The following is a 12,692-nucleotide window of genomic DNA, read 5'->3' as shown; positions in this document are numbered from 1 at the left end:
TGCCACAACTTAAACTTATCTGACACACCATTTTGAAACACTTTAGTAGTACCTTCACCTAAGCAAGGAAGTCTCTCCCCCAGATCTAACAGCAGGACAGCAGTATCATTGCTTAAGCTGCTCCCTAATGACAGAAGAAGCTTTGACCTCCAGTAAATGAGTCATTTCAGGACCATGATAAGGAATTGCTTTCTGAAACGTCAGTGCTGCTCATTCAGAACTTTGTTCCTTGGCTTGGGAAAACTGATAAGAGGGATGGCAGCTGCCACAGTCAGGAAACAAGCTTGCAGGATGGGCTAATCATAGAACCATAAATGGTTTGGTTTGGAAGGGACCTCAAAGACCTTCTAGTTCCAGCCCCCCTGCCATGGGTAGGGACACTTTCCACTAGATCAGGTTGCTCCAAGCCCTGTCCAGGGGGAAAGAAGGGATGAGGAAGCCAGGGATGGGGAAGCCACAGCTTGACTGGGCAACTTGTTCCAGTGCCTCACCACCTTCATAGTGAAGAATTTTTCCCTAATATCTAATCTAAATCTACCATCTTTTAGAGACTGTAGTGACAGGGCAAGGGGTAATGGGTTAAAACTTAAACAGGGGAAGTTTAGGTTGGATATAAGAAGGAAATTCTTTTGTGTTAGGGTGGTGAGGCACTGGAATAGGTTGCCCAGGGAGGTTGTGAATGCTCCATCCCTGGCAGTGTTCAAGACCAGGCTGGACGAGGCCTTGGGTGATATGGTTTAGTGTGAGGTTTCCCTGCCTACGGCAGGGGGGTTGGAACTAGATGATCTTAAGGTCCTTTCCAACCCTAACAATTCTATGATTCTATGATCTTTCAGTTTAAAGCCATTACCCCATTGTGAGGACTCCTGTCCATGACCATGGGCAATGAGCCTCCCACATGAAGATGTGCTTTCTGCGGCTCAGCTGACTGATGTTATTCCACACTTCCCTCACTCAGTTGGGAACCTCTTCCTGCCTGAGAATCCACTAAGATTTTCTGATAGCTTTTGAGGAGTGGGAATGTACCACTGCCATCAGAGGGCAGGAAGATAAACTCAGATTAAGCTGCAAAAAGCCCTGATAAAGGCAGGGGAATACCAGAGCAGGTGGGATGGCAGGGGAGTTCCAGTAGCTCAAGCACCATCAGGTACCAGAGTAATCTTGGCTTCAGGGTGGAAGGCTCATCATCATGTACATCCTCAAGAGCTTCATCACCAAGTGTTTGATGCCATTCTCTAAGGAGCCTCTGCAATCAGGTGAGTCATTCAGGCAGAATTAGCCAGGTTAATTTAAACAGTTTAAATTCAGTATAATTCAAGGTGGGGAAGAGTCAATGTATTTTTAACAATCCCACACTATCGCTAATCTTATGGAAGAGTGCCTGCACAGGTATCTGCTTTGGTCTGAACTGGAACAAATGTGTTTAGAAAAATTATTTTATATATATATATATGCATATATCTATTAAGACATTAAAATGGAAGTAAGTAGTCATTGTAAAATCTATGACTGAAAGATCCTGCCAAGGTAGCAGTGCCTCACCACCTTCACAGTAAAGAATTTCTTCTTTATATCTGACATGAACTTCGCTTTGGGTTTTTTTTCTGCTATGTTAACTATGCTATCTAAGGCAGGTTAGGAAAGTCTGCCAAGAAATCACTTCTACCCACAGTGAAAACATGCAGGAACGTGCATGACCTCACAGACACTGATCCAGTGTCCTCCCAGGACAGTGGATAAGAGCTACATGGTGTGTCCCATGACAAAGCCTCCCCAAAGCCTGTAGCTTGCATGCATGTGCAATTCAGTGCTGTGATTTCATGTCAAATCTGGGAGGCCTCCAGGGGCTCCTGACCTGCTCTGGGTGCACCTGTGCAGATGTGATGTTACGTCTGCCTTACCTGATGGCAGGAGCACGTGCTTGTGCTCTGCTTTGCTCCCAGGAGCCCCTCTCGGTCTAGGCTGTTGTAATTTCTAAGCTACTGGTTTTGATCAGTTGTCCTTACAATGACTTACGGTTTCTGTATTCTCTAAGTGCATGACTGCTTCCTTTGATTTCTTCCCTAAGAAGTTAATATCACACACTTCAAAGGCAACCAACTGAAGCTTTGTGCAAGGAGGCTGTAACAGCACATTTTCAGATTGCATAATTTTGGCATGATTTCTGGAAATTTCCCCTTCAGTGCCGTATCTCCCAGCTGGCAGTTAACTTATCTCTCAAAAGAAAGTAACCCTTCTTTTACTTACTGTAACTTCAGCTATTTTTGTCATTCAAAACCACTTCAAGTTCTCTTCTACTCTACTAAGTTCTGAAATCCAGTAGCATTTTCTTTTTTTCTCCAACCACAATTTAAAGCCATTAGGAAGTCATGATTCCCACACTACAATACCATGGACTGCCTAAGTCATTGAATGTGATCCCACAAAAAAGCACCAATTCAGTAGTTTGTTCTGGGGAAGTCTGGTCCTGGCCCTGACACACACCGTGAAGCAGAATACAACCCTAAACCCAACTTCAGACACAAACTTAAGACCATAATAAAAAAGCAAATGCTACAACTACAATAGGCCATTGGAAGAGAGAGGACATATGAAAGGTATTGCCAGTGCCCTGGATTCCTGAAATGGCAATGACTCCATTAAATTCATTTTTTCACATTCCCACCAGTACATGTTCTCTTCTACACCAGGCAGCAAAGGACTGTAGTGGTTCCCGCAGCAAAGGCATATAGGGAACCTGCTCCTTCGGCTACTGCAGATTAAGAAACTAGGATATGAATTTTGAGAAAAGCAATTTAATTAAAAATACATCTATATGTTTAATGCATCAGCAGATTTGAACTGGCAAATTATTACTGGACTGAATGGAAATGTAGCTCCAGTCACCTACATCCACCGAGACTTCTGCTGTTTATGGCATCACATGGGCTGAGAATTTAAGCAGAGAGCTTCAGTTTTACACTTGCGTTTTCCCATATAATCTTGGTAAAGTTTCTTAGGAGAGGGTAATCTCCCCCCACCATTAACCCTCTACAGTTAGGGTGTCTAGTTTAAGCTAAGCCTTGTTAGAAAGAGTCAACCAAGCAATCTCAGGAGAGGTATCTCAGAAATAAGATGAACTGCCTGACGAATGTAACTCTTCCTTTTTGCCGTAGAGAGAGCTAGTAGACCTTCAAGACATTGGCAGCTCATACTGAAATAGGCAGCTAAAAAAGAAGACAAATTCCAGCCCTAACACCTCAGGGTCAGCCACCCACCTAGAAAGATGTGTATAATGTTTCCTTTCTGCACAGATACACTGGTAGTGCACATACGATACTGGTTGTGAAACATTCAGACTCTTCAGTGGAAGATTGCACAATTTATTAGCTCATTATTTAATTAGGATTGAATACACAACCACACAATGTGTAAAATAATGTGTCAGAGATACCTAAAGCTTTGTGTAACTATATATGTTTTAATTTTCTTTGCTGTTACTTTGGAATGATTTGTTCTTAGAGCAAGTTGAGAGAAGAGTAAATTACTGGTAAGTAGCCAAGCAAGTAAAGATTATATGTTGCATTTTAGTAGTTGTTTTCTGTGAAGTCTTAAACATGTGAACAATTTATTGAAATCCAAAAGGAATAACTATTAGTGAAAAGCTGCATGATTTTCTAGCTGTATAATCTGCTAGAACTGAAATATTAAAATAATCTCTGGTTTCTCATATTGGAAGAAGTTAGAGTCTGCACAACTTCCATTCTAATAATCCCTTTCTAAATGATTCCATCTGGTTGTCTGCATTTTTTTTTTTTCCAGACAGAAAATTCAAATACCTAAGCACTCCAACTTATTGAAATATATCTAACTCCAGATGAGATCTGTTCAGCACTGGTTTTTTTTTTCCAGCATCTCTTCATAGCTTGATGACATTTCTCCATTCATCTATTATTCATGTATGTTCTTGTCCTATGCCTACCTGAAGTGTTACTTGTAAGTGAAGTGCTTGGAACAGATAATTGCATCTATCACAACCGTCAGAGTCATGTGCTTCAGTATCAAAGGAAATTCTGACCTAAAGGAAGCTTAGATCAGGTCACTGATATGCAATTTAAAGACCTGATTTGACTTCTGGACAGTGCTGCTTGGGTTCATTTTGTATTAGAACAGCTAAAGCCTGAGAATCCACTCATTTTCATAGTGGCAAGCTGCTGTAGTAGGGCATCTAAAATCGCATTAAACTGGCTTTGGTTTTATGTTTTATTTTTTTGAACCAAAAATATCTTCCAGACTCTTAAACAAAATTAGAATACTTAAAATAAGCGAAAGTATTTCTAATCAGTATATATATAAGTGAACATAACAGCCAATACTAACTCAGCAATGGCTCAAGCACAGGTTTGGATGTAAAAAAAAACAGGAAGTCTTTACCCATAGGGAGAAATACAGCTCATCAGAACCTCTCTTTTTTTCCATTGTTTTGGACATAGACATCTTCTCTGTCAAAATGGGAGCTTCCATGGAAAATGCTGATTCTTGATAACACATTTGAAGCTATTATACCTTGCACTGAATACTGCAGTTCTTTATAAGGTAGGTGCTTCTAAGACACTAAAGAAAATGCAAAGTAATGTGGCCATGTATGTGATATCAGCAGTAATGCCATCTTAGCTTATACGATTTCTCCCTCATGCTTAAGAAACTCAGACTGAAAACTACCAGCAATGTAATAACTTCCTAATCTGTTGTTGCCTAATCAATTAGAAAATTGATAACCAACCTCAGGGGAGACCTCTGTTATTCCAAACTGGGATAAACTCTGATGCAAAATGTTGATATTAAGGGAACGCAGCACTTCTTCAGATGGGAGAGCCTCAGAAATTCCTGGCTTTCTAATCAGTGGGGATACAAACAGTTCCACACAGTTCTTCTTTCCCTAGGAAAATAAAAACAATATAGAAACATCAGAAGGGTCTGAGATTAGATAGTCACTGCTGTCTATAGATTGTATCTATAATTCTTTAAACACAAGTATAGAATATAAAGACTCAACCTGCTCTGTGAGGAGAGTATATCTGTTCCTTGACTCCTTAAATCCCAGTTGACTGCGCAAGAAGATGCAAATACCATATGTGGGCACATGCGCTTTGTCCCATTCACTATTGCCAAGATACCCTCTTCCTAAGTCTAGTTAAATTAAATGAGACAGGTCAATGTAACATGATGAGGGGAGGAGCTACAGGATGGGGTCAAGGGCAGAGTGCCAGCAGGGGTTTTAGCAGACAGTTGTCTGATCTGAGCTGAAATGCAACCTTATTTTAGAAGGTCATCTTTAAACAAGAATGCTTAATATAATAGTGTGGTATTTCAGCACTGCTTTCTAATCCCATGCCAAAACATTGCAGACATATACCACAATGAAGAATAAAGTCCTTTTAATCAACTGCAGTGTAATTCCTTAAAAAAGCACAAGATGAAAGGACAAAAAAATTGTGTTTACATTTAATAGGTAAGCTGAGAATTCCTACTCTCCCCTCTATTAATTCCTGCTCAGGTGTCTTTGACACAGTCCTGGTAACCCAAGGGGTGCTGTATTAGAGATACCACTCTGTTGCGAGGGAGCAAAAGTAGAGACTGCCAGAGGGCTCCTCTCATCATGATAGCCTAGAAAAACACCTGAGAGCAGTGGCCCAGACAGTGCTGATGTCCGAAAGAGTGTGTTGGAACCTGGGTTTCCCAGGGCTATGGCCAACTTCGCTGTGGCTGTGATGTAGAGCCCAGACCTTGGGGATTGCACACATGCAAGGTAAGCATGGAGCTACCTGCATTGCTGCCTGCACAAGCAAGAACCAGCCTGGTTATTTGCTATTCATTATTATGGGATGGGAGAGATCAGTTCAAACTAGGATAATCATGATTTCCCCACCTCCTTCCCTTCACCTTGATTGTGCATCATTATCTTTTCTGAAGTGAAGAAAAAGACATCTTTTGCTATTTTTAGAATACCTAGCTTTGCATTCAGAGTAGATTTGCAAGAAAAGGGACACTTTCAAATATGTTTACCCTAAATCTGCCCTCTGTGCTCTCATGTGCTGCTGGCCCATCTGCTTGATAAGTTTGGTAAAGACTTTAGCCACCGGTGGGACTACACAGATCAACAGGGTTATAAGAAGGGAAAACAGACCTATAGGTCTGGACCATCAGTTCAGGGCAGAGACTTCAGTCAGCTGAAGAAGCTGATTTGAGGCTGCAGTCCTACTCAGTCTCTGATGTGGGTAGGTGGCTGGTTCTGGGTGTAGTTGGCAGGCACAAGGCAAGGCTTGGCGGGGCCCCAACACCCCTGGTGTTTTGTGCCTCCTCTTTTTAGGAGTTCCTCTGCTCATTAAAAGGCCTTTATGGGAGGAGGATTTACTTGAAAGGTTAAGGAGACACTGGAAATGCCCAGTGAATATTTCCTGGCACACTGTGTTATACATGAGAGGCTAGCAGGCCCTCTGCTCTCCTCGTGCCCAACCGCATCTTGGCTGCTAGGTTCCTCATCACTCTTGAGAGCTGCTCACTTGGGATGGAATCAGCTTACCTCACTTCAGTCATCTGAACTACCTTGAAAGTCAGCGGAGAGAGACTGGCACCTCCAGGGAATGATTTAATCTACCTTAAAATAATCAGGATCTCAATGCCTCTCCTAGCAGTTAACCTTCTCTATACTTTTTTTACAGGGAGACTAGTTGAGTAGCTTTGACTAGGCTGAAGTAAGGTGAGATGAATTTTGATGTTCCCTGCTTGCTTGCCAGCACTCTGCCTGAGAGGAATTGTCTCATGCTGGATACAAAGTGGGAATAATGTCTCCTAAGATATTTTTCATCCTTGTGAGTTTTGACTGTGATTTTTAGAACAAAGAGGGAAAAAGTTTCCTTTCTTATATCACTAAAATATTAACCCATAGCAGACTTTACAGATGTTAAGACTAATTAATTAATGGCATTTACTGTATTCTAAGCTATATGAAGGTGAAAAATGACATTATCTTTTCCCTTAAATCACAAATTAGAGGAGAAAATCTATGGAGCCAGTAGGAAAATAAACGGCATTTTTCTTCTGCTTAGTTACATAACTTCCACAGAGCATAGTAAGAAAGTGACTTTTGTGTTGAAATACACATCCCAAACTCTGGAACATTTCTCATTTAATTGTGCTTTTCTGTGAATATGTCTTTCAACCTTTCATTCCTTTCATTCTGGTTAATGGAAGGGCCAAAACAGATTTAGCATCACTTGTCACGTCCCTCGCAAACATGAAAAGGGCTGCATTGCATTCCTATTGATCTCTTCTGCTGTATTTCTTGTGTGATCCTTTCTCACAGAGATATTATTTGAGGCAATTTTATAATCCTTTTTGATGTATAAAATCCTATCAAGGTATCGAGGCAGGAAATACTTTTATGCTGAAGCTGTCAGTTTTCTTCCCTAATATTCAACCTGCATGCAGAATAAACTAAAATAACTCTTCTTCCCTCTGCAATGTGAATTGAATGCAATACACACATGATGTTGGTGGGTTTTCTGATTCATGGCAAAACTGTCATAAAAAACCAACAGTTTTAAGAATCCATGCTCTTAACAGAAAACCACACAATGGCAATTGCTTTCAAAAGTCGTTCTTGCTAGAAGCAAATTTTCACCATCTTTTGCAAATATGATACCATAGTCTACAAGATAATTTTTGAGCATGCATTGTTACAGCTGTATTTAAGAACATGAATATTAACATTGTGAGGGCACAATGAATTTATTAATGGAAAATCTGAGGATAGATTGTGAAGATGCCTTTGAAAAGCAGAATCATATGTACTTTTTTGAGCAATATTGCACCTTTGAGAAAAAAAGCCCCATGATAAACGTTTCTCAGTGAATGTGATGTCGAACTGCACTGGAATGAAAACTAAGGGATAAGCGATCTGCTTATGAGCATGACACAAAAGAAGTTTATCTGATTTAATTTTTTTTCCAGATCGCAACTGAGAATGCTTTCCATTCAAAAGAAAATTTAAATTCTTTTGTAATGGAGATCCATTTTTCTGTAGTGCAGTTAAAATATTAGAAAAATTATTTTTCCATCCTATTTTATTGTACTTTTCCATAGTGACAGGAAAATAAATTTATGAGAATTCAATGTAACCTGATACATTTTATTGTACATAGCCCTTTGGTACTTACAATGAGTCTGTTGATATGAACTTGCTGAGGTAACAGTCCTAGTGCTGCTGCCACTCCTCGGCGAAATATCCGGAGCAATGTGATATTCAGCTTGTTTACATCCATTTGCAGTGTCTGAAAAATAAAACCAGTTCAAATGAAATCCTTGCTCAGCACACTCAGTTCTCAAGATGACTGATCTCCGCGGCTGTTTGTTAATTGTTTTTTTCCAAGAATGATAATCCATGCAGTGTACTGCATTGAAGTACGGAACAAGTCCAAAGGAAAATTTAAGTATCTTAAATGCTTCTTGTTAGCAAAGTACCACCTTTCTTCGACTACATTCAAAAGAGTTTCCAGAGGTTTTTGGCTCAATTCCTTGGGCAAGACATAGTGTTTAAGTGAACACAATTATTACATTGAAAATTGCTACATTAAAAAGTCAAGCATTAGACATAAGTTCACCTTTAAAGAATGAGATGTTGGGTTTACACAATGAAGATTTGCTTTGAATGTTATCTTAGCATTTCTCCCTGCAGGTGAAGAATGAGTCAGACATGGTGAAATTATAGGATTTTAATTTTGATTAGCTGTTTCTGAGATCAAAAAAGAAACATTCTGGAACTCGATGATCTTAAGGTCCTTTCCAACCCTAATTATTCTATAATTCTATGACTCCACATGCTTGAATTTCCTAAAACTTGAGTCAAAGAAGGCTATAATGATGAGTGGTGTTCCTCAGGGGTCAGTATTGGGACCAGCACTATTTAACATCATTGTTGGTGACAGTGGGATTGAGTGCGCCCTCAGCAAGTTTGCTGATGACACCAAGCTGTGTGGTTCAGTTGATAGGCTGGAGGGAAGGAATGCCATGCAGAGGGACCTTGACACGCTTGTGAGGTGGGTTGATGCCAACCTCATGAAGTTTAACCATGCCAAGTGCAAGGTCCTACACCTGGGTCGGAGCAATCCCAGGCACAGCTACAGGTTGGGCAGAGAAGAGATTCAGAGCAGCCCTGTGGAGAAGGACTTGGGGGTGTTGGTCGATGAGAAAATGAACATGAGCCGGCTTCAGGGTGCGCTCGCAGCCCAGAAAGCCAACCATATCCTGGGCTGCATCAAAAGGAGCGTGACCAGCATGTCGAAGGAGGTCATCCTGCTCATCCATTCCATTGTTGTGAGACTCCACCTGGAGTACTACCTTCACCTCTGGAGCCCCAAAACAAGAAGGACATAGACCTGCTCAAACAAGTCCAGAGGACAGTCATGAAGATGATCAAAGGGCTGGAATCCCTCTCCTATGAAGACAAGCTTAGACAGTTGGGGTTGTTCAGCTTGGAGAAGAGAAGGCTCCAGGGAGACCTTAGAGAAGCTTCCAGTGCCTGCAGGGGGCCACTAAAAAAGCTGGAAAAGGACTTTTTACAAGGGCATGTAGTGCTTTAAACCGACAGAGGAGAGATTTAGATTGGATATTTGGAAGAAATTCTTCACTGTGAGGGTGGTGAGACACTGGAACAGGGTGCCCAGAGAAGCTGTGGCTGCCCCATCCCTGGCAGTGTTCAAGGCAAGGTTAGATGGGGCTTTGAGCAACTTGGTCAACAGTGAAGGTGTCCCTGCCCATGACAGGGGGTTGGTCCCTTCCAACCCAAACAATATTATGATTCTATAGTTCTATGATAATTTTCAGCAGAGACTGAAGCATTTTCTTTCCCTGTGTTAGCATCCTAGTGAAATTTAAATATCTTCTCAAGTTCAAATCCTTCCTGTGAAGTCAGTGGAATTTTACCCAGGAAATTATTTAGATTTAAATCTTCTCTTTCCAAAAAGACCCATCTGTGGGGTCTTTATGTACTTTATGTATTGGTGGCCAGTACTTCCATGTGGTACTTTGGCGTCCCTTCCTTTGCATCCGTATCTCCTTTGCAGACAATATGTAGTGGAGAAGAGAGGGAAGAGGAGTATGTCAGATGGTCCCAGAAGGCTTCCAATGTTTCTGGCAACTTCTGACTTAGGAAGTCAGTAAGTTCTGATTGAGCCAGTTGACTTGAGCTGAAAAAGATTATTTTAAGCTTCCTATTTAGAGCCATAGGCCACCTTGCTGCTTTGAGGATCCAAGCAGGAATTCTTTCCTAACCATGACTGCATAAAGTGAATTAAATACCCATGGGTCAGACATCACACTGGGAATATGGCTATGGTCCAGAAAGGAAGGCAACTTTTTTCTCAACAAGAAAAGTAGCATCACACAGTTTGACTGTTGTTCTTTATCACTAAGGGTTTGTAAGTTATGATGTGAACCCATAAAAGATTTGCTTTCTTTTTCCACTGACAATCTGATTTTTCTTTCAGTACTGTTTTTAACATTTTCCCATTTTCTCTTTTTTTTTTTTGGAATTGTCAGGTCTTGACACATCACCTGAGATCTGCTCTTACCACACAGCTGAGGTTTAATTCAAAGTATTACAGGATTCTTCATTTTAGATTACCCTTCCTACCCTGGCATTTTCAAAATGAAAAATCCTCTTCTCTTTGCTTCTTCTTGACCTAGACAGACTACCTGACTGGTTACAAAACTGATCCAGCTTTTCTACTGAAACACAAAAATGCCTTGAGAGGGGACACATGTAGATCTAACAGATCCAAGCAAGACTACCTGACTGGTTACAAAACTGATCCAGCTTTTCTACTGAAACACAAAAATGCCTTGAGAGGGGACACATGTAGATCTAACAGATCCAAGCACCATCTTTTCTGTTCCCAGACTGGCTTGCTCCAGCCACAACATGTCTGAGCAATACATCAGACAAGAATTGGTTTGAAGCTGCTACTACATTGAAATTTGACAGCCTGCTCTGAGGATCCTGGGTAAATGAGAAAGGTACTTGTTGCTAATATAGGAAGGCTGCTGTGAGCATCCCTAGAGATCCATCAGGATGGTATGAAGACTGTGAAACTGCTTGTCTTAGTCAGTGACCCTGAGTTATGGGGATAATGCTAACTGTTGTTACTGAGCAAAATTAGCAGGCATAAAATCAAAATACATTCACTTAAACATACTCAAGCCAGGGAGCAGATCCCATTAATGGAGATGTTGTTAAATAATGTGTTAAGAGCTCATTGATAAAGACACAGAAATGAAACAGCCAGAAAAATACCTAGCTTTAGACAAAAAAGAAGTTCTTTAAGAGCCTATAAGGAGGTAATAAATTCTTACAGCTTTAGTATGCTGGGATCATGGTTCATCATATCCAGGCTCAAAAAAATGCGTGAATAAACTCCATTACCTTGAAGAGAGCCAATTTTCTTCTACTAGGTCTGAATTTCACCCACTGTGTCCCATAACAAATACTCATAAAAGGCTGCACAGTGTGTGTGTGTCTGTAACAACTATCTTGTCCTTGGTTGTTCTAGGTGAAGCCTGAAGACCACAGGAGTTCTCTGTTGGTCTGGACTTAGCCTGCTGTGAAAGCTCACATGCCATTGCAGCTGGAGATTTCAGGACCCTTTTAGGAGACCTCCTATGTGGGTGGGAAGAAATTTGTCCTTAAGCCTCATCTCAAAGTGCTTCTTGTGTAGCATTAAAGATTTTTTTGTGACTATTCACAAAAGAAAACCAAAACCCAAGAAGCCTCTGAGGAAGAAAAAGGTCAGATTTTTTACAAGAACCTTGCCTTGCTGCCAATTGAAGGGATCTACTTCTTAGTTGCTGGTGTTAGTGTGAAACTTAGGAACTTCGCAATTATAGTAAAAATAAAGTAAGAGTAACATAGGCCACATTTTTCTACATGAGGCAGCACGAGAGAGTGTATTTGCCTCTTCCTATAAGAGAAAACCAGTCCAGATTCTGCCACTTTAGGAATGGGATTTCTAACTCAATCAATGAAAGATAATGCATAAAAATGCTTGATGGTACCCCAAGAGCATCTGCTTTAGAGTGAGCAGCACACCACAAATGTGCTCTGTGCTCTCTATAAACCCCTTGTTTGTACTGGATTCATAAAAGCATAAAGCAGGAGTAGACCAGGTTAGAGACACATCAAGTTCATTATCCTGTAGCCAACTCTGGATGCTTACGGAAAATGAAAGGAACAGGGCAAAAATACGTCCTTTTCTCAAGTTCCTTCTGACAACTTCCATACTAATTTATGCTTACTCAGCACTAAAAGGTAATGAGTCTCCTCAATTACAAGGTTTTTATCATGCTGACACTATTAAGATCTGGGATGAAGGCAACACTTGGGGGCATTATATTCTCAACTCTGGCATGTGCAATCCCAAAGGTGACTGTAATTTAAGTCTGACCTGAGGGTCTTGTACAGAACTGCCTTTGCAAATTCTTAACTATGATAATTTTTGTTGAGAAAAGTTACTCAAAAAAAGAAAAAGAAAAAAAAAAGCCCTAATGATTCCTATCAGTAGAAAACTCCTAAAACATTAATAAAATTTTAAGATTTAATATTATTGTGCCATACTAATGGCATGCTTAGATACTGTGTTGACTGTAGTCCATAAAGG

At 40.6% G+C, this 12,692-nt stretch overlaps 1 protein-coding gene across 1 annotated transcript in view; it reads right to left on the bottom strand.

The window, feature by feature from the left end:
* Positions 1-12,692, bottom strand: part of PTPRR (protein tyrosine phosphatase receptor type R) — a 152,095-nt gene that overhangs the window by 63,622 nt on the left and 75,781 nt on the right. The window contains 2 exon segments of the mRNA XM_057429459.1: positions 4,763-4,918; positions 8,199-8,312. Coding sequence (XP_057285442.1) covers positions 4,763-4,918; positions 8,199-8,312 — 270 coding nt within the window.

This window comes from Pezoporus wallicus, unplaced genomic scaffold (assembly GCF_028554395.1).
Source record: "Pezoporus wallicus isolate ANWC-B61680 ecotype Strahan unplaced genomic scaffold, APGP_CSIRO_Pwel_v1 contig_5069, whole genome shotgun sequence".
NCBI lineage: Eukaryota > Metazoa > Chordata > Aves > Psittaciformes > Psittacidae > Pezoporus > Pezoporus wallicus.
Note: the sequence above shows the minus strand (reverse complement) of the source record. Positions and strands in the feature narration are given on the sequence as shown.